Source organism: Alexandromys fortis, unplaced genomic scaffold (genome assembly GCF_014885135.2).
Source record: "Alexandromys fortis isolate MF-2015 unplaced genomic scaffold, M_Fortis_MF-2015_v1.1 scaffold_46, whole genome shotgun sequence".
NCBI lineage: Eukaryota > Metazoa > Chordata > Mammalia > Rodentia > Cricetidae > Alexandromys > Alexandromys fortis.
In genome coordinates, this window is record NW_026067919.1 from 7,683,046 (window position 1) to 7,709,789 (window position 26,744).

The 26,744-nt window shown below is 37.5% G+C and overlaps 1 protein-coding gene across 6 annotated transcripts in view; it reads left to right on the forward strand.

Moving 5' to 3' along the window:
* The window catches only part of Ccser2 (coiled-coil serine rich protein 2), a 111,525-nt gene that overhangs the window by 51,559 nt on the left and 33,222 nt on the right, over positions 1–26,744 (forward strand). For 4 of the 6 annotated variants that reach the window (XM_050140708.1, XM_050140709.1, XM_050140705.1 and 1 more), the window contains exons 5-6: positions 1,505–1,667; positions 17,220–17,415. In XM_050140708.1, coding sequence (XP_049996665.1) covers positions 1,505–1,667; positions 17,220–17,415 — 359 coding nt within the window. Of the gene's footprint in view, positions 1–712; positions 875–1,504; positions 1,668–17,219; positions 17,416–26,744 lie in introns of those variants that run through there. The other 2 variants (XM_050140711.1, XM_050140710.1) reach the window with 2 other exon arrangements.

Here is a 26,744-nt window from a genome sequence, read left to right on the forward strand (position 1 = left end):
TAGCAGCAGAGTGTAGAACAGCTGAGCTGCTAGGTGGAGATGCTCTGGGGGGCTCCGTGCACCTGGGTAATGCAGCTGAGTTGTTGATGATGCTACCAAAGGGACCAAATGAAATTAGCTTTAAACTTCAAGATTTACTTAAAATTCCTACTGATATTTTTCAGCATAGTGGTCGTCATACCATGTATTAGTCATAACTGAACTTCAGTTCTACTTAATTTTAACAACAAAATAGTAGGAAGTTACTGGCAGTAATTTCATATGTTAGACTTCTTTTAAAAGCTGTTGCTACAATGAAAGAAAGCTATTTGTTAGTACTGATTCCTCATGAATGCAAACAAAGCTTCAGCATCCTTTCAAAAGTGTGCTTAAGTCATTTGCTGTTTTCTTCTGCATCGTCCTTTTATAAATGGGAAGCCTTTCCATCTTCTCTGTAAAGAAACTATTAACTATTTTAAATCTAAGTCTTTGGTTCATGATAACAGCCACTTAAAATAAGTCTTTTTTTTTTTAAAAAAAAACATGATTATATTGATATGTAAAGTTTTTTATCACAAGAAATTTTGAACTTTTCCTTGGAGTTTTTGGAGTGGAGAGCCCGTCCTGTTCCATGGCTTGGGTTAGTGTTTAGAGAAGTATTTTTAGTAACAGTCCTAACTCAGTAGCTATGTAAGCACTGAGCGAAGATGGAGTCACAGGGCAGGCTGGGCTTGCTTCCCACAGGGAGGGCTGGGAGTGGAGCAGGAAGGAAGGCCTGTTTCAGCAGCGCCTTGTGTGCAACTATGTCTGAGTAGGCAGCCGGCAGCACAATGTCTCCCTTGTGCCGAGTAACTTTCTCAGAGAGTGCTCTGAGATGTGAGAGCAGAACGTTTGGGTGAGTGGAGAAGCTGGGGTGCTTCAGGGATTCTTGTCAAGTTTTGTGGTATTTGGATTTCAGGAGTGGACCGATATTTGTTGTTACAAAGTACTGGCTTTGTTTTCAGCAGCGTTTCAGTGTTTTTCTGAACCAGCTCTGCTGCAGACAGATTGGAGCAGCTTACTGTTTAAAATTGTGAGCTTTATTTAAAAACATGATCGTCTATGATGATAGGTTAATTTGTGCTTCTTGAGGCTGAGAAACTTAATTGAGGCACTTATTTCTAAGAATGGATACTATGCTCTTCTTAAATCTACATTTTTTCGGTCCTGATTGCTTGTATTTGAAATGTGTAATGTTCATTTTCAGGGAAGTTTTTCCTTGTTTTAAAACAGTCTAACAGTTAATTGTTCACTTACGTGGCTGCTCCAGAAATATTATAATTCACTTCAGTTTGAATGTATAAAGTTCAGTTTTCACTGTAAGAACTGGTTTCCTTTGGAAAACTTTATTTTGTGATTAGTTTACATGGCTGGTGCTTCTAGAATAAAAATTTTTTTTCACAGCATTTAATTATTAGTCCATAAGTAGTTAACTTTTTATAGAGTGTGCACATATTTATAGTCTGTTACTTTTTAATCTGTATAGTGGACTGTGACAATATGAACCGCTTTGACCGAGCAGACAGAAATGTACGACAGTCACAGGACGGATTTTGGAAAAGAGCACCCCAGAGGTGGAGTGGGCAGGAGCATTACCACCTTAGCCACCCTGATCACTATCATCACCATGGGAAAAGTGACTTGAGCAGGTGAGCACTGTTCTAACTGCAGCTTCACTTCTGTCCTCTGCTTAACCTGACTCATAGGTCTCTCTCCAAGCCGATTTGCCTGGTTTTCGAGGCACCGAACCAGTTCAGGGTATGCATGATATGTAATTATTATAATAACTAATCTTTTCTTAGCTGGACTCTTGTTTCAGTAGCTTTATTGCAGATTTACAAATTGCGTTTGCATCTATTTAAGGACTTTTAAGTTGTGATAGGACTTTGTGGAAGAGAGGATTATCATTTGGGAATTAATGAATATTGACCTTGTTTATTATTTTTAAAAATAATATTGTATAAAGTAACTACTAAGTTATTGGTTTTGTTTTGCTTATAGATTAAAATTCCACAAATACTGTTAAGAGATGTGAATTGACACTAGAAGTACTTTCCATTTTAAGGAATAAAGTAGTCTGAAATTGCATCAGATAGTGGAGTCTAATGGGCTCACATTCACACCTGGGGTCAGAGCTTCACCTGTTATAGATTAGCTTTGCAAGCTTAGTTTATTTAACCCTCTGCACTATTTATGAGCATGCTAAAAAACACTTTTCTGTGTGTGTTTATGGATCAGGATAAAGTTGGTTATTCAGTACCTGGTTTATGGTAAGCAATAACATTAATTAATTTGAAAGTTTTAATATCTCATTCTGCAAGGGGTTAATGTTTATCCTGGAGCATATTGTAATGCAAATAACAAAATTGAGATGAAGAAATGATATAAGGAAAACATGATCTTTTGTACCCCCTAAGATAAGAAACAAAGTTGTTGCTAAGGGTCCTTGTAGAAAAAATAAAGAGCAAAGCTTGACCTGTTGTTACCAGACATACAGTGTGCATAAGATGGAGAATTTGTTTCTCCTGGATTTGTTCAACACAAATTTATACGAGACAAATACAGAGGGAGTGGTCGTGCGAGTTCTAAGAAAAGTACTTTGGACATACACTGAGTCCTGAGTGGCACAGTAATTTTCTTAATCCTTCATAATCATGTTTTTCTATCTAAGCTGAACAAATTCTATTCTAATAAAGTATCCTTTTGTGGATTAATAAAAAATGGGATTCAATTAAAATCTTTTGTTGGAGTAAATAAATAGAAGGATAAGATTGTGCAGTCGGGAAGAATTCATGCAGTAGGTAGAGATCATGCTTCTCTCTCTAATCTTGCTGTGTCTTTATAACAAGTTAAATTATGGCAGGTGTATGAAGCAAAGTTAGTAGTAAGCATTTCAGTACCAGTTACTTTTGCTTCACTCTTGCTACAAATCCTAACAGAAACAGCTCACAGGATAGGTTTGTTTTGACCCAGTTTCAGAGAGCTTGAATCCATCATGGCAGGGTAGTCATGGCAAAGTAGCTCATGGTGTTAGGAGCATGTGATGGAGGTTCCTCACATCACTGCAAACTAGCAGGTGTGACCTTCAAAAACTTAACCTTAATGGTTTATTTCTACTAGAAATACATTGTTCCAGCCTCCCAGAATCTCAGTACCATCTGGAGACACAACCCGAGCCTGAGAGAGATATGTCATATTCAGACTATAAAAATGCTTATTTTAAAATTAGTTCATTCACTTAATAAATACTCATTGGTAGCCTATGTGTTGTGCAGTGCCCTAAAGTCTTATGCTGGTATGAAACTGAAGATAGTATGAGAGGTGAAAGTTGTGGATTGGTAATGAGTTCTTGGACTATTGTATTAAAGAGGAAGAATTCTTCATTGATACAGTTTAAGTAGACAACTTTACACTGAAGTGAAGAAAAGCCTCCTGTGCATGTGTCACATGAATGTGCATGTCACATACATAGTATACAGTCAGTGGAGACTAACATGTGGGTGCTTAGCATGCAGTGTTACTGCTGTGACAATGTGCGCCTAATAAAGGATTGGAAGAGGTATATGATGAGCATGCAGTGGCTCTCTCTGTTTGTATGTTTTATCTAGGAAAGCACAGACTGAATGGTTACTTTTGAATCAGTCTGCAGGACTGACTGGAGACTGTGGAGCAATAGTGTAGTGTCTGAAGGAGAGGAGTGAGCACTCAGCCTGGCACAAGGGCAGTTGCAGGGATTGTGTGCTAGAGTTTGGGATTTTCAGACACCCATCCTTCAAGTTTACCATAACTGGATTTCTTGTTTATTTGGAAGAATGAGTGATATGTTCTATAACTCTAGAAAGCAGAACTGTCGTATCTGCGGTTTTTTTTTTTTTTTTTTTTTTTTTTGACAAAGGGAGGCGGATTTCAGCATAAAGGAGACGTTATGCAGCCATCAGAAATAGAATGGGTAACATGGAGTTAATTGTCTCTGTCCTTAGAAATGATCCAAATGAGGCTGAGTGTAATCTCAGAAAAATCAGAAAGGGCATCCCCTCTCCCCAAAAGTTCAGAACCCTAAACTCTAATTTTCTACGTATCAACAGTTCAGATAAATATAAGAAAGAGCAAATTAAATTGTTTAAATGGTGGCTGCGTTATATCTATTTGCTTCTATAAATTGTGATTTTGCAGAAGTTATTGAAATATAGCATAACATTTCCCCAAAACATGACCACAGGTCCCCCTCAGAGGTTATAAACTTGGAGGCACTTGTGATTGTGAATTCTCAGTTTCTAGTTGGTGGTGAGGGAGAGATGCACACTGTGTTTTTGTTAATCTGATTTAGTCCGCATAGAGTTTTCTAAGGAGTGGTTGAATACGCTGACAGTGCTGAGGCTCATAGATGCCTGGTTCAGTTTACCTTCAAGCTTCTATGTTTGTTCTGGGTTTTCCCAGCATGCCAAAGCTATTTACAATGATGTATGTCACAGAAAGAAACTTTCTGCAGCAAGCCTTGGAAATGCCATTTTCTGTTTTCACCTTCATGTTAAAGAGTTTGAAAGTGCAAACCTCTAAGTCTTTTTTAATATCAAGTGTACAGAAGTCCCTCTTGGTATTCTCTAACTTGAGTACTGGCTCTCTTCTTTTTTGTGCCTAATCATGGTTATTATCATAGTTCATTATAGCATTATGTCTTAGCCATAACTTGGGCCTGTTGGGGCATTACTTGTTCAGAATTGCTGATCTATATGTTCTCTGGTATTCTCATGATAATACCACTTTTTTCTTTTACTCCAGCGTAATATTCCATTTCCGTTTTCTCCAAGAGTTCCCCTTTCCTAAAACTTTTATGCCATATGAAGTTCTCTCAACCCTAACAGACTTACAGCCTTGCCCTGCTTGTGGTTATCCTCCTAATTATAACAAATCTAACACTTAACTAAATGTATTTCTTTCATAGTCACATTTTTATAGGCAAGATTTTTATTTTCTAAGAGTCCTAGTATTTTACTCTTTAGAGGTGGGCATGTCTTTGTTCTCACTCTTCATTGGCACTCCTGAATGAAGTATTTTCAAGTTGCTCTTTTGAGACTTGGGCCATTGTTGGGGACGCAGCCCCGCCGCTTCCTATTTCAACAGATGGCGCCCAGACGTGTGGACAACTGAATCCACAGAAAGCCTGAAAAAGCTTGGGAAAGAGTAAAGCATGTTTTCTTGATAGCAGCAATTTCTTGGGTCTGCTCTGCTTGTTAGAAGCAAGCAAGCACTCTCATCTAAGAGAGGCTTCCTGACTCAGATTCAGCTGCAAAACCCTGCAGCTCATTAAGAGGTCCTGCCACAAAACACTTAAACGGTGTTGACGAAAAGCTGAACGCATGCTTTTCGATTTTCAGCTGTAGCAGGAAAAAAGCTGTGCCGTTTAAAAATGCCGGCTTTCTGGGCTGTCCTGCCACGGCAAACTCTGACTCTTTTACGCAGGCGGTTCGTGTGGTTTGCAAGCACAGGCTGCTGAAGCTCCCTGGCTGGCAGGGACCTTGAAATGCCATAGAATTGTGGCTATAAACGTGGCTACAGCCTGTATCTCCGCCACGAGGCTGGAAAGCTAAGGAATGGACTGATTCTAGCTGGCAAAGCCACGGCTTTAATCCTACTCATATTGCTCAGTAATTTAAAGACTCGTGTGGTCAGAAAAAGAGAGATATACAGTAAAGAGAGATTCAAAGATAAAGAAAATGTTTAAATGATTTACAGTGTGTTAAAAATATATGCAAGCTAAAAGTTAAAAGTTCTTAAAAGTAAAAACAAAGGAACAAAAAGAGAAGTTGTGTGTGGTAGTACACGCCTAGAAGGCAGAGACAGACAGATCTCTGTGAGTTCAAGGTGTGGTAGCAAACACCTTTAATTCCAATGCCTGGGAGGCAGAGACAGGCAGATCTCTGAGAGTTCAAGGAGAGCCTGGTCTACTGAGTTATTGCAGGTCAAAGAGATACAGAGAATATAAAATAAAAGTAAAAATAAACGAAATAGAGGTTAAAATAAAGCATACAAAGATGGAAAATACACAGAGAATCTTGATACTGTATACTATTATGCTCTCTTTGAATTGTTTGAATGCTGAGGAAGGAGCAACAGCTGCCAAAAGATATTTGTTTATAAATGCTGCTGAACTAATCCATCGTAGAGATTTTGATGCCTGGACTTTGAAATTTGGATCTAAGGACATGATGCTTTCGAAAGGAGTTTCCTATTTTGTTTTCACAGAGGATGAGACCCTGTTCATTTCTTCTATTCCCATATGGTATGATGGACCACACCCTCCTGAACGGTTGCTGTGAATACCTTCAGAAAATTGCTTCGCTCAACTTCCAACTGAGATGAAAGTAGCACACAGGTTATACCATGAAAGACCTAATTAACGGCGCCCCCATTCAGCAGGAAGCAGTTTGGAGAGAAAAAACTGCGCCCATATTCCCAAATATTGTTTATAAATGTTCTTTTACATTTAAAGGGGGAGATGATATAGGTATGAATAATTTACATTGATATGGATTTTGCTTTAGTGATTTAAATTTAAGGTTAATTTTGTAATGCATATAGGTTGTTAATGAATAATTAATAATAGTTAAGTTTGTAGTCATGTTAGTTAAGGTTTTCTAGATGTGCATAGATATATTTTAGATAGGCATTCTTCATATTTTTCAAAGATTATAGAATATGGCATTTTAAATGTTTTAATAACTTAGGACTTTTCATGACAATGAGACACTCTGCTCCTGGCAGCACCAATCTACTTCAAGAGGAAGATGGGCATCGAAGAGGATCCTTATGGAGTTTGATAGCCATTTGGGCAAGAAACTGCTCTTGCCTGGACTATTGCATAAAGTGGACTCAGAGAACCCGCAGAGAGAGGACTGCTGAACTTGCCTAAAGGTGAGATGACCTTTTGGGATTCCTGATTCATGAAAGAGTCTGCAAGACATTCTTCAGGACAAGCAGATAGTAACTGCCTTTGAAATTTCCTGCTTTGTGGAAATGTCTGCTGGAAACTATGGGCCTGTAGGCCGAAGATGGATGCCCCAACGGTACAGAGGAACTTTGGGTGACTGTCCAGGCAGCGAGATGTCTCTGTCATTTCTAGAGCTTTGGATTTCTTGTTTACTTAGGTAATATTGTATCTTTCTGGAATCTTTGAAGGAGTTGAAGAATAGTTAGTTATAGTTATAGTTTTCCTTAGTTATGATATAGATTATTGTAATTTTTATTTGATAACTGTTTTGTTATATGTAATTTTGCTATGTTAAAGTTAAAGCCTTCCCTTTTTTTTAAACAGAAAAAGGGGAAGTGATGTGGGAGTGTCATATATCAATCTGTTGATTTCATTGGTTAAGTAATAAACCAACTGCTTGGCCTCATAGCTTAGAACATAGGTGGGTGGAATAAACAGAATAGGATGCTGGGCGGAAGAGGAAGTGAGGTCAGACTCTGCTTTGCTCCCGAAGAGACGCCATGCTCAGCTCTCCCGGGTAGACGTGATAGCTCTGCTCTCTGAGGCACACGCGATGAAGATGGACATAGGCTAGAATCTTCCTGGTAAGCGCACCTTGGGGTGCTTACACGCATTATTAGAAATGGGCTAGTCCAGGTGCGAGAATTAGCCTGTAAGGGCTAGAGTTCATGGGCCAAGCAGTTCTTAAATGAATACAGTTTGTGTGTTGTTATTTCGGGCATGAGCTAGCCAAGCGGCTGGGGTGTTGGGGACGCAGCCCGCCGCTCCTATTTCAACAGGCCATTCTGCTGAATCAGCTCCTTTTCATTATTCCTCTGTGTATACTTTATAAAAATTGTGGCCCCTTAGCTTCCTGTCCTCCATTATGGTAACCTTTGATACAGCCATGAATAACACTATTGTTCTGCAAGTGATCCTTTTAACTTTTTCCTTAGCTCTTAATATTTTCTATTTATGCTATATGTCATCTGAGAACAGATAATTTTACTTTTTCCTTTTCAATCTGTATAGTTTTCTTTCTTGCACAATTGCTATGGCTACAGTTTTTGGCATGGTGTCAAGGTAGTGAGAGCCAACAGCTGTCTTGTTTCTGATTTTGGGGAAAAGCATTCATCTTTTGATGTCAAGAATGGAATTGTTTTGTTTCTTTTCTTTCAAGCATATTTCCTTTATCACTCTGAAGACATTCCTTCTATTCATGCTTTGTTGAACATTTTATCCTGGTGGCCTGCTGGGTTTCATCTAATGCTTTTCCAGTGTCCATTGAGATGCCTTTCCCCTCCTTTTGTCCTATTAATACAGTATGTCACATGGCTTTTAGATGTCAAACCAGACATTTATTCCTCAAACAATTCAGTTACTTATGGTACACAATTTTTACATTACTATACACTATGGAGTTTTATTTATCTACTCCTAAAAACTAGTTTAGTTTTGTTGAGATGAATGTGGTTTTGGTTATGGGCCATTTAGAATGAATTGGAAAGTGTTCCTTCCACTAGCATTTTTGGCAAGAGTTTGTGAAGGAATGTTACTGACTTTTAATTAGATCTAAGCTTTACTTTGTGACAATATTCTTATTAATAATTTAATATCTATTTATATTCTATAGATGCCTGTTAGGTCTCAGAGTACATTGTTGCCCAAGTCCATTGATTCCCTGTTGATCTGCTGGTTTGATATGTTTGTTACTGAAGGCAAACTTACGAATTCTCCTTCATCACTGTATCTTGTAGAGAAGAGTGACTTGGAGCGTCTTCTCCTTTCAATTCTCCTTCATTTTAAAGGATTGCTTTGCTAGATGTAGAGTGCTTTGTTTATAGACTTTCTAGTAAGTTTTTGACCCTTGCAAATTTTGATCCCTTGTTTCCTGATGAGAAATCAACTCTCATTTCTTCTTTTTTTTAGAGATGTGCACTACCACCAATGCCTGACTTTATTTTTTAAGATTTATTTATTTATTATGTATACAACATTCTGCCTCCATGTATGCCCACACACCAGAGGAGGGCGCCAGATCTCATTACAGATGGTTGTGAGCCACCATGTAGTTGCTGGGGATTGAACTCAGGACAGTCAGTGCTCTTAACCTCTGAGCCATCTCTCCAGCCCTCAACTCTCATTTCTTACTTCTTCCATTTCATGTGCTACTTCCCTTTCCATTTAGAGGACATTTACATTGATTTCTTCTCAAAGGTAGATTATGGTGTGTTTAGTATTGTCTCTCCTTTAGCTTAGTATCCCCTTGAGCTTCTTAGATATGGAGATTGGTATTTCATTAGATTTTGGAAATTCTCATCATCCAGTTTATTTTCACCACTCATTATCTCTTTCTTCATCCCACTTTCTGTCACATTAAGAATAAAATGAATATCATTTCTTATCACAACAAGTTTGAAAGAGGAATACATAAAATAGGCAAAATGCTCAAATCAGCTCTCCCCTCTCCAGGATTTGTTGTTGCTATGGCTTGTTGCCACTTTGCATTCCTGTCCACAGTGAGTGGGAGCTCCTGGTGGCCCACATCCTCAGCCAGCTTTAGGTGTTGTGCTTTGGACATTAACCATGTGCTGTGTAGTAGTGTCTTGTTTTAATTGACAATTCTCCAATGATATTTTTTCAGATGCTTGCTTTCCATCCATGTGTTTTCTTTCCTGATGTGTCCAGATCTTGGTCAATTTTTAAATCGAGTTATTCTCATATTGTTGAATTTTAAGTTCTTTGTATATTTGATACATTAGTCCTGTATCAGATACATGTATAGGAGTTACACTCACTCAGTCTGTGGCTTTTCTAATTTTCTAAGTGGTGTTTTTTTATTTCTAAAATTTGCAGATGACTTTTAGAAATAAAGCTGAGTACATTTCTTCCTTGGAATATGTGTCTGTATGCATGCACACATACTGTGTCTAAAAACATTCTTCCTTGGATAATGTGTATGTGTGCATGCACACACACTGTGTCTAAAAACGTTCGCAAACCCAAGATACTCTAGGGTTTTTTTCTTATACCATAGGAATTTTATAGTTGTGTATATTATATTGAGGTCTGTTACTCATTTTGGATTACTTTTTGTGAAGGTCATTTCTGTTGCACATAGATATCTTGTTACTTGGTTTCATTTGTTCGAAACATCATCCCCTATTGAATTGCCTTTGCTACTTTTTCAAGGAGGGGGTGACTGCATTTATGAATCCATTTCCAGACTGTATTCCTTATTTTCCTGTTTTCACCAATTCCATCCGATTGTGATTATCACAGCTTCATATGGGTAGTTCCAGAGTGGGCAAGCGCCAGTTTTGGCTGTCCTTTTCTTACTCATCAGATCATTTTAGTGGCATCCACAAGGTAATACCCTAGAATGTTGATTAGGATTGTTTCAGGTCTAGTATTTAAAGAATAAAATTGTCACCATAAAACATGCTTATTTAACTTCTACATGGAAGTTAAATTTTTTTAAATTTTTTAATGGTGAGAAAAATATCAAGATTAAATTTAAAATCAAAATTGTGTCTTAGGGAATAAAGAAAAATAAACCTCTCATACCCACATATATACTCATATACACAGATCTGCACCAGCCAGGCTGAAGTACAAAGTTATACATCCTCATAGTCAAGGTACTTTGAAAGTGGGGAATAATAAGAAACTAAATTATTGATATGGCATATAATTTGGGAAGATCACTTTAAACTTATAGTAAATCTTTAGTAATGTAATTGGTTTTTTTTTTTTATTTAGGTTGGTGGGTTGGATGGCAGTAATGCTTCAAATTCAATTTGGATTTCCAAAACAAAGATACCATTTAAAGCTTTTCTTTCTCTAGCTTCTCTAAATGCTATAGGCTTTTCCTCTCTCTATTTAATTGGCTGACTTGTAGAAAATAATAAATAGTACTGATGCTAATGGGCATTTATTTCTCTTTCCATGCTTCTGTAACTCATTATTGCCCTCGTTCACATCATTATTGGTTGAATTATCTGCCACCCTGTGACCGCCCATAGACTGTGTGAGTGACACACAGCTGGCATAGATTGTGGTCATGTCAGAGTCTCTGGTTTTCTATTTTGCTATCGTCTGATTCTACTCCTAGAACTCTGTGAGTGCTGGCTGGCTTGTGCATAGCTATAGAATTAATTATACCTGTGCTATTGGTAGAACTTCCTTTTTTCTCATGCTGGTTTTTTTTCTCTCTCTATTCTTTTGCTCCTGAATGTGAGCTTTTCTCTTAGAAAGTGAGTTTTAGCTACTCTCTGTTTCCAGGATCCTCTGTTATATGTAAATAGTATCACCTCACAGTTTAGAAACCCAAAGACTACCATCATATTCCTGCCCTGCAGATACCCTTTAGTGTCCCCATCACATGCCTGCTTTCTCTTCCTTCCATGTCTGCTGCCTCCCTGCCTTCATGGTTATGTCTGTGTTTCCCTCCAGTCTTCAAATGTTTCACTGGTGAGCTATAATCAGATGATTTGACAACAAAACACAATTATAAAGTCAGTTTGTGGATGTCCATATTTTCACTGTTGGTAAATGTAAAATGAAAGGGGTATGATGACTTCTTGTGGCTTACTTGATGTTTGTGTTCCAAAGGAAGTTGGAAATTATTAATAGTGTGGTCGTAACTTGGTTTTATTTATTATTTACTATATATCATGTAATATTGTAAACACTTCAACATATTACTTTATTTAATCATTGTCCAGCCTAGATAAGTAACTGTGTTACTATCCTCATGAATTTGTAGGCAGGAAAAATGAAGTGCACAGAAACTATGTCACTCGCCCTGTGTTACATAGATGATAAACAGCAGCAGAGACTCCCAGCTCAAGATCTGTGCAAGTCATTTAAAAATGAATAAATAAAATATGACCCTGTTTTTCAAGGGCTTATATTTTATTTAGTATTTTTAGTGACTGTTGTCAGCTTGAATTTGAATCCTAAACCAAGGGCAGACTCTTTCATGTGCCTTTCCTAGATGGCAGATCTTTATTCATATGTCCCATTAGTGATGAATGCTTCTTGACTCTAGAAACTCCCAAGTTCCATGTGTGAATGGCTCTCATCTCTGTGAGCCCAGTGTAATCTTGATGATCATACTTGATTCTCATGCTCTAGGAAACTGATTAGTCACCATTAGTATTCGTCCTGTTTAGTCTGTTTTTTTTTTTTTTTTTTTTTTTTTTTTTTTTTTTNTTTTTTTTTTTTTTTTTTTTTTTTTTTTTTTTTACTCATGTGGCAAAATAATTTACCGTAGTATGGTTTTTAACAAGGATAATTTTTAGAATATCTTTAATTTATCCTTTGACAGTTTCATACATATATGCCACATATCTTGATCATATCTACTCCAGTACTCCTCTCCTACTTGCTCTGTCTGGATCCCCTAACACTCCCCCACCCAACTTCATTTCTTTTCCTTTTCTTCCTCCTCTTCATCCTGTTCTTTCTTCTTCGTCTTCTTTTTTCTCCTCTTTTTTTCCCCTTCTTTTTGAAATAACCTCTGAGTCCAGTTAGTGCTGTTGGCATGAGCATGAGTGTGAAGCCATCCACTAGAACACTGGCAACTTAACACCAGCCCAACCCCTAAAGAACAATGACTTTACTTCCCCTACACTTGTCAGTTGCAAATAACTCCTTAGCTAGGGGTGCAGCCTCATGAGCCCCTCCCCAGTCTATACTGGAATGTTGACTTGTTTGGTTTTGTGCAGGTAACCATAGCTCCTGTGAATTCATGAGTGCTATGGTCATGCCATGTCCAGAAGACAGCATCATTTCACAACACTCTTCTCCATCCTCCAGGTCTTGCTTTCTTTCTGCCTCCTCTTCTGCAGTACTTTTGAGCCTTTGCAGGGTTGATGTGTATGTCCTATTTAGAGCTGAGCACTCAACAATCACTCCCAGCACTGTGACCAGTTGTGAGTCTCACATTGATGCCACTCACTACAGTAAGAAGCTTCTCTGACCAAGGGTGAGAGAAGCAGTAATTTATTGATGTTAACAGATATTTAGAAGGTAGTTTGACTACATGTTCATCTAGCAAAACAATAGTAATAGGTTCTGCCCTGTGACCTCTACAGCCATTGGCTTTTGACCAGATTTATTGTACCAGGCATGAATTCTCCTCTGTGGAACAGGCCTTGATTCCAATTAGAAGGCTGTTAGCCACCCCATAACTGTCAGGCAGTGCTCCAGTGGGCACATCGTTCTTGACAGGTCAGTATGTTGGTATGCAGGGTCTGCCATTGATTAAGTCCACTGATTAATGTTATACCCTAGTAAGCCTATCTACCAGCAGGGAAGACCTTTCCAGGTTAGCTCCAGCTTGTTTTTGTTTTTTGCTTTTATTTTTTGTTTTGTTTTTTTGTCCTGCAACCAAAGTGTGGTGTGTCTTCAACAATAGGATCTTGCCATCACTTATAGTGTAGAAACAAGAATAATGGTAATTATTAGCCTGTATTGTTTGGGGAACCTGTGCAGCCTCCCCGACTCACAGGGAGCTATCCCATACCTGCCACTGAGATTTTCATTCAGTAACTCATTTCTTCTTAAGGAAACATTATCTACTGTCTTAGTTAGGTTTTCTATTGCTGTGAAGAGACACCCATGACTTTGGGAACTCTTATAAAGGAAAAACATTTAATTGTGTTGCTTATATTTTCAGAGGTTCAGTCCATTGTCATGGTGAGACATGGTGGTGTGCAGACAGATGTGGTGCTGGAAATGGAGCTGAGATTCCTAAATTTTGACTTGGAGGCAACAGAAAGTGGTCTGTCTCACTGGGTGTGGCATGAATATATATGAGACTCCAAAGCTGGCCTCTGCAGTGACACATGTCCTCCAACAAGACCACACATACCCCAACAACACCACACCTCCTAAGAGTGCTCTGCCTTTGGGGGACCATTTTCTTTCAAACCACCATATCTATTCACACACAATATCACCATCTAAACTCATACCCCTCCCCCACATGTTTACAAAGTAATGGGCTTCCATACTGCTTTTTAATGCACCCTTTGTTTTGGTTAATCCTTGTAAGTGGAGACTGCACTTTTCAGAAACTGTATTAATTAGAACACTGTTTGGCCTATTATCTCCGCCTTCTTATTAACTAACTCTTACATCTTAAATTAACCCATTTCTTTTAATCTGTGTATTGCCACGAGGTGGTGGCCTACTGGAAAGGTTCCCGGTCCTTCTCCTTTGGCAGCTACATGCCGTCTCTCTAATTCTGCGTACTCTCTCTATATATCACTTCCAGCCTGGTTGTATTTTGCCATGCTATAGGCTGAAGCAGCTTCTTTATTAAATAATGGTAATAAAACATATCCGTAGCACACAGAGGGGAATCCCACATCATCTTCCCTTTTCTGTCTAAATAAAAAGGAAAGTTTTAATTTTAACATAGTAAAATTACATATAACAAAACAGGTATCAAACAAGAATTACAGTTAAAATATGTTTTTGTGAGTCTAAAGTTTCACATAATTTATCTTTTATCGTAAATAAGGAAAACTATAACTATTTAGCCTTCAACTCCATCAAAGACCCCAGGAGGATATAATATTATCCAAGTAAACAGGAATTGCATTGTAAGCAAGTTCCAAAACCCTAGAATTGACAGAAATATCTAGCTACCTGGACAGTCACCCAAAGTTCTTCTGTAATGTTAAGACATCCATCTTCAGCCTACAGGCCTATAGTATCTGGAAGACTTTTCCGTGATGGTGGAAATTTGAAGATCTGTTCTGTCTTGTAATAGCAAAGTTCATCAGTTGCTTTCAGAAGAATGTCCTGCAGAATGTCTCACAGACTCTTTTATGAAGCAGGAATCCTGGAGGATTGTCTCGCCTTCTTTAGACAAGTTCGGCAGTCATTTTTCTGTGTATTGTGGGTGTGTACTCTAAGAGGATACAATACTGAGCTCTATAAACATACCTGTAGTAGCACCTCAGGGAATCAAGGAAGTGTCCGCAGAAGGAAATATCAATTAAAGATGATGAGTAGTGGCTGAGATGCAGGAGTGGAGGGAAGCTGCTTGAGTGGACTAGCAAGATCACTGGAAAAGATGAGAATGTTATTTGAAAATGAAGGATACTTTGTAGTATGCTTTGGGAATTGAGGGTAAACGGTAAATAGCTGTTGAGAAATGTCAGAGAGAGAGAGAGAGAGAGAGAGAGAGAGAGAGAGAGAGAGAGAGAGAGAGAGAGAGGAGAGAGAGAGAGAGAGAGAGAGAGAGAGAGAGAGAGAGAGAGAGAGAGAGATATTTGGGAAAAGAGGTTGAAGAAGAAATGGATTCTATCTGTGGCATCATAAGCTATTTTGAAGATTCTTCTTTTACTTTGAACCATTACCCTTATCTCTTTTCCCCTGTGAAGCACCCTTAGTCTTTCATTTCAAACTCTTAACTTCCTACTTTACAGTCTGTCCTAAGACTTTGCTACCTTAGGACAATCTCCAAGTGTGTTGCTTATTCCCTCAGAAGTGCAGCTATTTTCATGTCTACTACTTATTTGCTGGGTTTTTCTCTGTTTTTGTTTTAATTCTTGTTAGTTTTTCACTGGTAAGATATTTTTCGTTAGAATGTAGTCATAGGTGGGTAAATTATACTAATTTGCTGATGTGTGAAATCTTAAAATTAATAATTTAAATCTTAATATTAAAAATGGATGAAAAATATATGTAATCATGGCCATTGGGAGGCAGAGGCAGGTGGATATCAGTGAATTCAAGGCCAGAATGGTCTACAAAGTGAGTTCAAGGACAGCCAGGACTATTACCCTGTTTGAGAAAAACAAAACAATATATATTATTTATGAATGGTTTAACAATTTATGAAGATTTTTGCCTTGGATTTGGAGAACATCAGTCCTGAAATTTGAATTAGTAGTTACAGAGAAAACAATCTTGTGAAAATGTCCTACAATATATATGGCGAGTTCTGAGTCCTGGGAATATTTGCTGAAAAATAGAAGCTTAAGTAGATACCCTATTTTTCTCTTCATAGTGGATGAAATCCAACATACTTATTTTTACATATTTAATACACAAAATTTAGCTTCATTTCTAATATGTGACAATGGCCATCATATTGGACAAGTAATTTCTAAATGCACTATGTTAAATATGTAGATTTCATGTGCTTGTCATACTTTATTAACTGTCTGGAATTATGTGCAATGTGGATCTAGTAACTTTTAAGCTATCAATTTTAGTTAATACATTATATTTTACATTCCCATAAAATAGATCACTCTTAGTTTTTCTCTAATTTTGCATGGATATTATGTGATGAAACTGAAGAGATATTTAACATTTTATATTTTAGTTTTTGAGATGGGTTTTGCTTTGTAGCCCAAGCAGACCTTGTTTTCCCATTCATCTTGCTCAGGGCCGTGATTGCAAATGCAGATGTCTACACCACATCTGGCTTCAAGTTTTAGAGTTAGACAGGTTTTCCTGTAGCTCAGGCTGACCTTGAATTTAACTTTGAACTCCTAGTCCTCTGGCCTGTACCTCCTGAGTGATGGGATTATAGGACTGTACCAGTTTATATGGTGATGAGAATCAAGCCCAGAGTCTTATGCTTGCTGGGCAAGTACTCTATTCATGGTTCAAAGTGTAGATTTTGATTTTTTTAAACTGTAGTTTGAGATTAGGAAATACATGGTATACATCAGACTCTTGTAAAACCTTGCTTAAACTTTTACTAGTAAAGATGATTTTTTGGCAGTATTAGAAAACAAAGAAATAACTTCATCAGCTTTAACTGGTGGAGCACTGAAGAGATGATAGTTTAAGAGTGTGTTTACTTTGGGAGCTAATGTGGCTTCATGACTTAGCTGTGGATCTGGAACAGTGTGCCTTATAAGATGCCGCCCCAAATCAGAAGAGAAGACCATTACAGAAAAAGGTGAGCATAGTTCTAATAGCTAGAGCCTTGCTAAGAGTATTTTCTTTTTCTTTTGGCTCTTAAGGAAGCTTTATTCAGCCAGTGTGTGAAATACATGAAGTGAGTGGGGTTAGGTAATCATAGAAAATAACAGTTTTACTAACAGCTAAAGGGATTGTATTTTTCACCTGGGACTGAGATGAGTACAAAGGCATTGTGGAACTGATTTGTAAAAATTGCTACAATAATGTTGTACCTTTCCTTTCTCTTTCTTCTTATATTGTATATCTTTTCCTTCCTTCTTCTTCACCCTTCCAGAGGCTCTCCTTATAGAGAATCCCCTTTGGGTCATTTTGAAAGCTATGGAGGAACCCCCTTTTTCCAGGCTCAGAAGATGTTTGTAGATGTACCAGACAACACAGTGATACTGGATGAGATGACCCTCCGGCACATGGTCCAGGACTGCACAGCTGTAAAAACACAGTTACTCAAACTCAAGCGTCTATTACATCAGGTGAGTGTGTAATGATTATTTCAGCACCTCCTTTGTAACTTGAACAGATTGGCTTTCTAAAAAAGTTACTTGTGTTTCTAACATGTTCAGTTTCGGGTAGAAACAAAAGCTATAAATAGTACATGCTTTGAGTTCATCTCCAATACTATATGACAAAAGAGAAAAAACATAGAACTCTTGGTAGAGAGGAAAGGAAAGCTTTACATAGACAGTACTTCTATTGTAAGATTTCTGAAAGATTAGAATTGTAGTGGTTAATTGAACAGTTATCAGAAATATACTGGCCATTCAGTAACTAATATAATTTCTACTTAATGGCAAACAGGATTAATTTGATTTGTGTTTGAGACATTGAGAACATGTTTTCTTTAGAAAGTCTAGACCCATAGTAGCAATAGGGCTTGAAAAAGTCACAGGATAAACTGATGGAAAGTCTCAGATTGTGATGGATCTAATCTACACAGGGAAGAGAAAAAGACGAGATCTCCCGAGTAACGTGGGAGTGTGGGGTTCATGGGAAAGGGCAAAAGCAGAGAGGAGAGGAAGGAAGGGGACTGGAGAAAAATGTTTAGTGAAACAAAAAACAATAAAAAATAAATAAAAGAATACCTTCTTTGTGTGAATATTTAGTGTTAACAGCTAAAAAAGGAATAGAATACCAATTTTTAAACTATAGATAGCTTTTATGTGGTTTTAAATCTTTTTTTTTTTTTTTTTTTTGTATTTGATAGTCAAACCAAATTTAAAAACCTTAGTTGAAAAAGAACATCATGACTTCTCAGTTTGCTGTCTGGGTTGCTTTTCTCAGGATGTCTTTGCATCATATTGACCAGGATCCAAGTCTTGGAATTCCTGTGGCCAACAAAACCAGACTCATCTGTCTGCTCAGTAAAGGCTAGCTGAAAGTAAAGCTTGGCTCCTAACATCTGACTCTGAGAGTAACAGTTCTAAGCAATGTATGTTGTTTCACAGTTCTTGGTTCTGTTTTTTTCTGAACTGTTGTGGCTATGCAATACCTGTGGAAGCTTTTGTGTGCTAAGCCTGGAGAAAAGAGGGTAAAGAGCAACCTTTTGGAATCTGTGATGCTTGGATTCCTCCTATGCATGCAAGGATGGGATGGTAGAAATGTTAAGAAATAACTGTAACTAACAGATAGGCTTTGCTCCATAGGGTTTCTCTGCTGGCTTGTCTGGGAGTAAGGTTTTCTGGTCATGAGCTTTAGTTCCAACAGTACAATGTGGTAGAAAGGATAAGACATAGCTAAAGTACACTAAATACCTTTTGTGAGATAGTCATTGTTTTAGAGTATATTCCTCAGTGACAAAGCATTATTAAATATCAGCTGATAAGACCAAGTCCTAATGATCCATTCCATCAATAATGAAGTGAAGATGATAACTGAGAGAAGAGGTGATGAGTATCCTAGGGACTGAAGAACTTAATGTATGTGAGGCTGTGAAACCCTGAGAACTTCTTTTCTCTCCCTTGAGTCTCCAAATGTTAGAGTGTTCACATTGAGCACATGGACTGGTTGTTTATGTAGTGAAACCAAAATTGTGGGGTTAAAATTGCAGAATACTTTTTGGATATCTTTAGAGATATCTAGTTGCAAGATAAATTAAAAACTGCATCTAAGATTTTATTTAACCGTCTCTTACATTTTTCCTTTAATTCAAAAATGCTTATTATTGTATTTGTATGAGTAACATTTATATAACCATGTGACTGTGGGTGTGAATGTGTGACGATGTCTCTGTGCTGGTCAGAGGGTCACTGTCAGGAGTTGACTCTGTCCTTATTACCATGGTTCCAGTACTCAAACTCAGATCATCTTTACTTCCTGAGCCAGCTTGCTGCTGCCCCCTTTTAAATTTACTAAAATATCATCATGAAGTATATAAACTGTTTGTTAAGCTCACATACTATGTGAAGGCTTGAAATATGAAATAGATCTTTATGTGCCTTTTATACCTGAGTCAGTCTGTTGTATGAACAAGTTACCGACCGGAGTTTCTGTAGCTCTGTTATGTATGACTTTATTTTGTGATAGTCTGGAGCTGGATCTACTAATTCCTGGATGGTGCATATTCTTTTGCTTAATACATGCCCTCAGTTTGCAGGAGTATATCCTTAATTTATTTTTTAACAGAAGATGATGACACATTTTTAATTACTTCATAAAGAAAAATCTTTTTATTCTGTACTCATATTTGATTGATAGTTTATAACTTTGAAAAATTTGGCTAAAGTTAAAGAAAGAAAAATAGAAGATGTTGCTTTTCTAAGATCATGCTTTAGCTCTTCTGGAGTATACTACAGTCTGACCCCAATTTTCATTGTATTTTGTCTTTTTTTTAATCTGGCTGTGTGTTGGTGGCATATGCTTCAATCCCTGTATTCGGGAGGCAGAGGCAGGCAGATCTCTGAGTTTGAGGTCAGCCTGGTCTACAGAGTAAATTCCAGGATAGCTAGGGTTACACAAAGAAACACTGTCTCAAATAAAAAGAAAATCTGTTCTGTTGACCAAGATTTTCTGTCCTGCCCAGTCCTTGTTCTGCCTGGTTCCCACAGTTGTTAAGTCCCAAGGAAATCACACAGAGGTCTACATTAGTTATAAACTGATTGACCTAGTATCTCAGGCTTCTTATTAACTCTTAGAACTTATATTAGCCAATTATTCTTATCTATCTTAGCCACATGGCTCAGTACCTTATTCAGTGAGGCAGACACATCTTGCTTCTTCTCTGGCAGGCTCACAACTGCAGAAAGAGCTTCCTTCTTCCCAGAATACTCCTGTTCTCATTGACCCGCCTCTACTTCCTGCCTGGCTACTAACTAATCAGCATTTATTTAAAACATAATTGACAGAATATAGATGATTGTCCCACACCAAGAAATTGAAGATCTTTTAATTTCGATGTGCTGTGGTTTCAAGGTGATTTTCAGTGTGAATTTGTTATAATTGGTTTTCATTTCATGTCTCAGCAGTTACTGGGTTTTTTTTTTTTAATAATTTGGAATTCATACAGTGTAACAAGTTATGACAGTAGTTATTTTCTCTTGGGTTTTTGGAATTGCTAATAATCAGAAACTTGGACTTCCAAATAAAATCTCATAATCGTTTATTTTGTTGACATTACCATTTTGGGGAAATTTACTATGCTTTTGGTGTATTTATCTAATTTTATATTCCAGTTCTGTTTTTATTCAGCTGCCAATACGTGCAGTAGGCTCAAAAGCCCATTGCCCATGTTCTTGAGGTCTCAGTAGTCCTCATTGTCCACTATGTTCATTGAGACCTGTTTTAACCCAGGCTTTTTCAGACCCAGGCCAGCTGGCCTTGGTGAGTTCCCGATAGAACATCCCCATTGTCTCAGTGTGTGGGTGCACCCCTCGCGCTCCTGAGTTCCTTGCTCGTGCTCGCTCTCCTTCTGCTCCTGATTTGGACCTTGAGATTTCTGTCCGGTGCTCCAATGTGGGTCTCTGTCTCTGTCTCCTTTCATCGCCTGATGAAGGTTAATATTCAGGAGGATGCCTATATGTTTTTCTTTGGGTTCTCCTTCTTATTTAGCTTCTCTAAGAACCCGAATTATAGGCTCAATGTTCTTTATTTATGGCTAGAAACCAAATATGAGTGAGTACATCCCATGTTCCTCTTTTTGGGTCTGGCTTACCTCACTCAGGATGTGGTTTCCAATTTCATCCATTTGCCTGCAAACTTCAAGAAGTCCTTGTTTTTTACTGCTGAGTAGTACTCTAATATGTATATATTCCATACTTTCTTCATCCATTCTTCCATTGAAGGGCATCTAGGTTGTTTCCAGGTTCTGGCTATTACAAACAATGCTGCTATGAACATAGTAAAGCATATATTTTTGTTGTATGATACGGCCTCTCTTGGGTATTAGGGTTGATTTTACTAATTTTTTGAAGGAAGTCTCTGGCATTTAGATAGTGATTGCATTGAAAATGTTGATTGCTGTGGGCAGCTCTGGTGAGATATACACCAGAGAAGACTACTCAGATAACAGGTTCAAGCCAATAGAGTCTTCATTAGCTGGCTGGAAACAATGCTGGGTGTTCAGACCTGAGTGAAGTCCTGAGCCTTTCTTAAGTTGAGCGTTTAAGTACAAAGTCCACATCCTGGGTTGACACATCTCAGCAAGAATAGTTAATTAGAAGTAGAACTACAGAAGCCAGAAAGCAAGAATGGGACATTTAGGATCTTTCTTAGAACCATAGTCTTTGCTGGATTAGGTCTTTGTTCTCCTTTGGCACATATTAATGTCGATATGCTGGCCTGAATGGTACTACAATCATGCCGTCCTTGTGTTAAGGTCTCAGGGCCTGTTATAGTATGTAAAGTTGAGAATTGTAATTGTTTGCTTGAGCTGCCTACATTGTTACATAGATGTCCCCAGAAGGTACTCTGCTTACTTTAAGGTTATTTTAATTGTTATTTTTATCACTCTCCATACTCTATCAAGTACTATTTGAATGCCAAAGACTGTGACAATATCGATGTTAAAGTCAATGCATTATTCTTAAAAGTATAGGTTAAACCTAGCTGTGAGTGTTGAAATGGGTTGTTTTTAGTCATGTAAACCAATATAAAATTATTGATCATTTCATGCAGTAAGAATAAGCACTATTAGGTGGAACTTGTCATATTACTATGTATACAGATCTATATATACATATATGCATGCATACATATCTTGTATTCATATGTAGAGTAGCTGGACGTGACAGGAAGTTTACTTCATTCTGCGTTTCATGTCCTACTCCCTACAGAAAACACCACATTAGTTAGGTAAACAGGTACTTAAAGCAACCACTATCTTAGCAGCATTGCATTTGAGGCTCCTGAAAATGAGTACAAAATTGGAAATGTTAATGGGTTTGCGGACATCAAAAGAGACCAGGAGAGAAACAAAAATCAACAAATAAACAGTACTAACACAGAACAGTGAATGAGAACGGGAAACAGAAAAGCACTGAAGTATTACTAAGAACAGTTTTGAAAGGAAGTGTTGAGTTCACTAAATAGTACACACCACTAGGATAGAACAGATTGCTTGGAGCTGAGTGTTTTTAAAATACCAAATTGAGAAAATTAGAAAAAAATTATGTGTGTATGTTTTCTTCGTTCCTCTTCTCTTCCTTCCTTTCTTAGTGTTTTGGGCACTGGTGTTAAACAATGCTTAGGTGCTCCAAGCTGGTGAACTTCATATCTTAGCTCAGCCCTGAATGTTAGGATTATAGGCATGCATGACCATGCCTAGCTAAAAGTAATGTTTTTAAGTGTATGTATGTGTGGTGGGGAGGGTAGTATAGAAAAAGACATGTCCAGATTCAGAGATGCGTTAATCAGGTTTAATATTAAATTTAATTTAAACAAAGGTTTATGGATAGTATTTTCTTAAAATATTATGATGAGGAGTTCCATACATTTCAACATTCTAATATTTTTTAAATGTTAGGTATTTTTCTTCTGTTTAAGATGCTTTACCTAGCTACAGTGAAACCCTGTCTCGAAAAACCAAAAAAAAAAAAAAAAAAAAGCTGTGTTACTTCTACCATCTGTTAAGATCAGTTAATTTCTGAAAAACTGAAAATCAGGCTTTATAAAGTCTCTACTTTTTGCATTATCAAATGTTGCTTGAATTACTAGATTTTTTTAGATATCACAGATCAGTTATGGACATTAGTACTCAAAATTCTTAGTTGACATTGTGAACTGTATTCAGTGTGATTTGCTTGTTCATATAGCTTTGAACGTACAAACGAACGGCCCAGCAACTTTTGAAATTAAAAAGAAGCTCTTTCCACTTCCTCTGCTTCCTTCTTGAGATGCCTCCATGGCTGGCTCTAGCTTGTCTGAACACAAAGCGGCTTTGTTGACATCATTGATGATGCTTGTCTGCTGAGGCTACTCAGAGCTCCCAGAATTTTCTCCCAGAATCTTCTGCTGACTATCTCAAGTATCAATGTCTGTTGCAGCTGCTCTGGAACTCATAGGGAGACCCCAGGTTTTGCAAACTCACGGGAGAACTTCCTGGGTAAGATGGCATTACCAGGTTTTCCAGTGGTTAAATGTGGAAGTTCTGTATCACACTGGAAGTTTACTTTCACACTGTCTCAAAAAAATAAAATACTGGAAGAAGGCTGACTGACTGTAACCATTTCATGCTTTTAGATGAGAAGGCATATTCATCTTTAATAAAAAGCCAGTGTGGACTGGGGATGTAACTCAGTGGGAGAGTTCTTGCCTACCAGGAACAAGACCCTGGATTCAACTCTCAGTCTGAAAACACATCTTTTTTTTATGATTTATTGATGAATACATTAACATAATAAGCACTTTTGGAATTCAAAATCTAAAGAAACTGCTGATACCTCACTTGGTAAAAATGCAGAATATTTGGGCAGTCAGTTCATTGAACTGCTTGTGCTTTGTTCAGTTGGTACGCTATGCTTGTGTAGAATACTCCAGTGTCTGACATGTGTTACTGCCTTATTGTGTATAATGTGAAGTAAAAAAATCATATGTGAATTTATTTCTTTGTATTAGTTATTATATTAATTAATTTATTAGTTGTGTGTGTGTGTGTGTGTGTGTGAAAGCAAAGGGCAAAACACAACCTGAAAGAGTTTGTTTTCTTATTCCACTGTGTGGTTCCTAGGAATTGAACTTGGGTCGTCAAGCTGGGTGGCAAGTGCTTTTACTGCTAAATCATCTTTAAAAATAAAATGTTTTCAATCCATGTATAATTTTCTTCCTTATGTTTCTACATGTCTCATAAATATTTTCTAATTTTGACCCAGATACTGTTATCTTACTCAAGGTTGAATAGAGACTACCACTGTGTCTTTATTTAAAAGAGAAATAATCTTACTAATTAATTCAGGTGGAGAGTGTGTAGATGGTCATTAATCTCTTGTGCTTTGATCTAAGTAAAAACCTATTTCCCCTTTGATCTTCTAAATCTAAATTGGCAGGCTTTAAAAGATAGAAGGCAAAATTTTTAAAAATTAAGATGTAGAAACAATTTAGTTTCCCTCAGTTTTTACAATATTAGTTTGGGGATTGGAGAGACAGCTCAGTTGGTAGAGTGCTTGCCTACCATGCATGAAGCCCTGGTGCTGGCATTTTGCCTGTAATCCCAGCCCTCTGGTGAGTCAGGAAGGCCTGGAATTCGAGGCCATCCTTAGCTATGTAGCAGGTTTGAATATAGATTGGGCTTCATGGTACCGTCTAGGGGAAAAATGAATATAAGGTGCCTTGGTTTTTAAGTTGACTTCTAATCTTACTACCCTAATAATAAAGGACAGTGTTGGTATGAAATAAATTCTTAAGGATGTGTCAGTACCTTTGTAGCCTAGAACAGGAGCTTGACAGTTTGCTGTCGACTGTAGAAGTTAAGTTTTTGAGGCTATAATGTATATTCAAAAGTATTGCAGGTGGAGTCATTACATAACACCACAAGTTTGTAACTTCTGCCTTCTTTGTACTCTGCTTTATTTGGTGACGTGACTCCCCACTCCATCTCTGCTCAGCTATCTTCCTCCTTAGCATTGCTTTTTCTTCCCAAAGTTCTGCTGTGTAGCACAGACTGCCTTCTGACCCCTTTCTTCAGTGTCCTATGTGCTGGGATAACGGGCATGTGCTGAGATCTTTTGCTTTTGTTATGTGATTACATTCCTTTTAAGTAATTGAGCTAGCCATGTGTTTATAGAATTAGTCCCATTTGCTCATGATATATTTTGCTTTTTAGATAGGTTGAATCTGATTTTCAGTGTTATGTTAAAGAATCTTGCATCTTTGTTGTGGAGAATATTGATTATATCTTACACTATTTTTGTCTTTTCAGCGATGTGGACTGATAGGATCACTTTAAACTTTAAAAACTTTAAAATTTAAATTCATTTTCATTGGTAGTCATAGGCTTACACAGGGTATTTGTTTAATCTCAAATAAGTTTTAAAACTTTCTATTTTTAGAGAAATTTCACCATTTTATATAACTTTTCAAATTTGTATACATAGAACTGTGCATGTGATCGTCTCTTGATTATCAACACCTAAGAGATTTTAGTGACCCTACATATTCACTCCTGGCACTAGTCTTGGTCGGTGTTCCCCGTCCACCTTTAGCAGTTGTGCCACATGCTTTCATAGTTTCTAAAGAACTATATAGAATATATATTCTATTATATATTTTTGTTTATTTGTTTGTTTCTGTTTTTGAGACAGGGCCTCTATATAGCCCTGGTAGAGGCTGCCTCACTGTTCCCGGTGCTGGGGTTAAAGGCAGTTGCCACCACACACCTGGCCAAAGAAACTGTTATTGGTCTTATTGATTGCTTGTTGCTTCACTGTTTCCTGCTTTCTTCCTGTTTGGTTTCTTTTCTTTGGTTGTCCTTGGTTTATTGTGTTCTGGTCAGTGGTGTGACTCCTGTTTGTTTAGGCCAGCCTTCCTCACCACCTCTGTCCCTTAGCATTGCTTTAGTTGTAGTCCATAACCTTTGGTCTGTGGCATCATTCTCTTATTTACCTGTGGCTTCCTCTTTAGAGCAGTGCATGGTTAGTGGTTTGCTTTCCTTTCCAGCTGCTGAGAGTCTCCGTGTTATTGAGGTGAACCCCTGTCTTTGCAGGATCTAGTTTGTGTGTTCATTTCTTGGAATCGAGCAGAACTTCTCAAGCTCTCAGCTCCTGTGTATCATGCTTGCCTGTTTCTTCTGTAACGTCGGTGACTGAATATGACACCTTCAGTTATTGACCACACACACTCCTGAGCAGACAGTTCATTCCATTTTCCTGTCAATGTTTTTTTCTCATATGTAAACAGAGACTACTCTTTCATTTCCTGGCCACCCAGAACTGAATAATCACACAAACTGTATTAATTGCAATGCTCTTTGGCCAATGGCTCAAGCGTATTTCTATCTAGCTCTTACATCTTAAGTTAACCCATTTCTATTAGTCTGTGTATTGCCACGTGACCATGGTATTAACCTCATTTTCTACATGTTTTGTTTCCTCGGCGGCTGGCTGGCATCTGCTTCTTCCTTTATGCTCTTCATTGATTATATTGAAACATTTCTGTTGATGTGTTTTCTTATATGGATAGTGAACCTTAAAAGTAAATAAAATTTTTTTTCAGTTGTTTTTACTTTAGATATCTTATTTATTCGTGGAAGAAGACATTTTCTTCTATTTACTTAAAGAGTTTACCTTTACCTTTGAAAATTTTTATATCTTGTTAAAAATATCTTTTCTAGTTAATTCTAAATTCTGTGCTGTCTAAGGCTTTGGAGTTTGTGTGA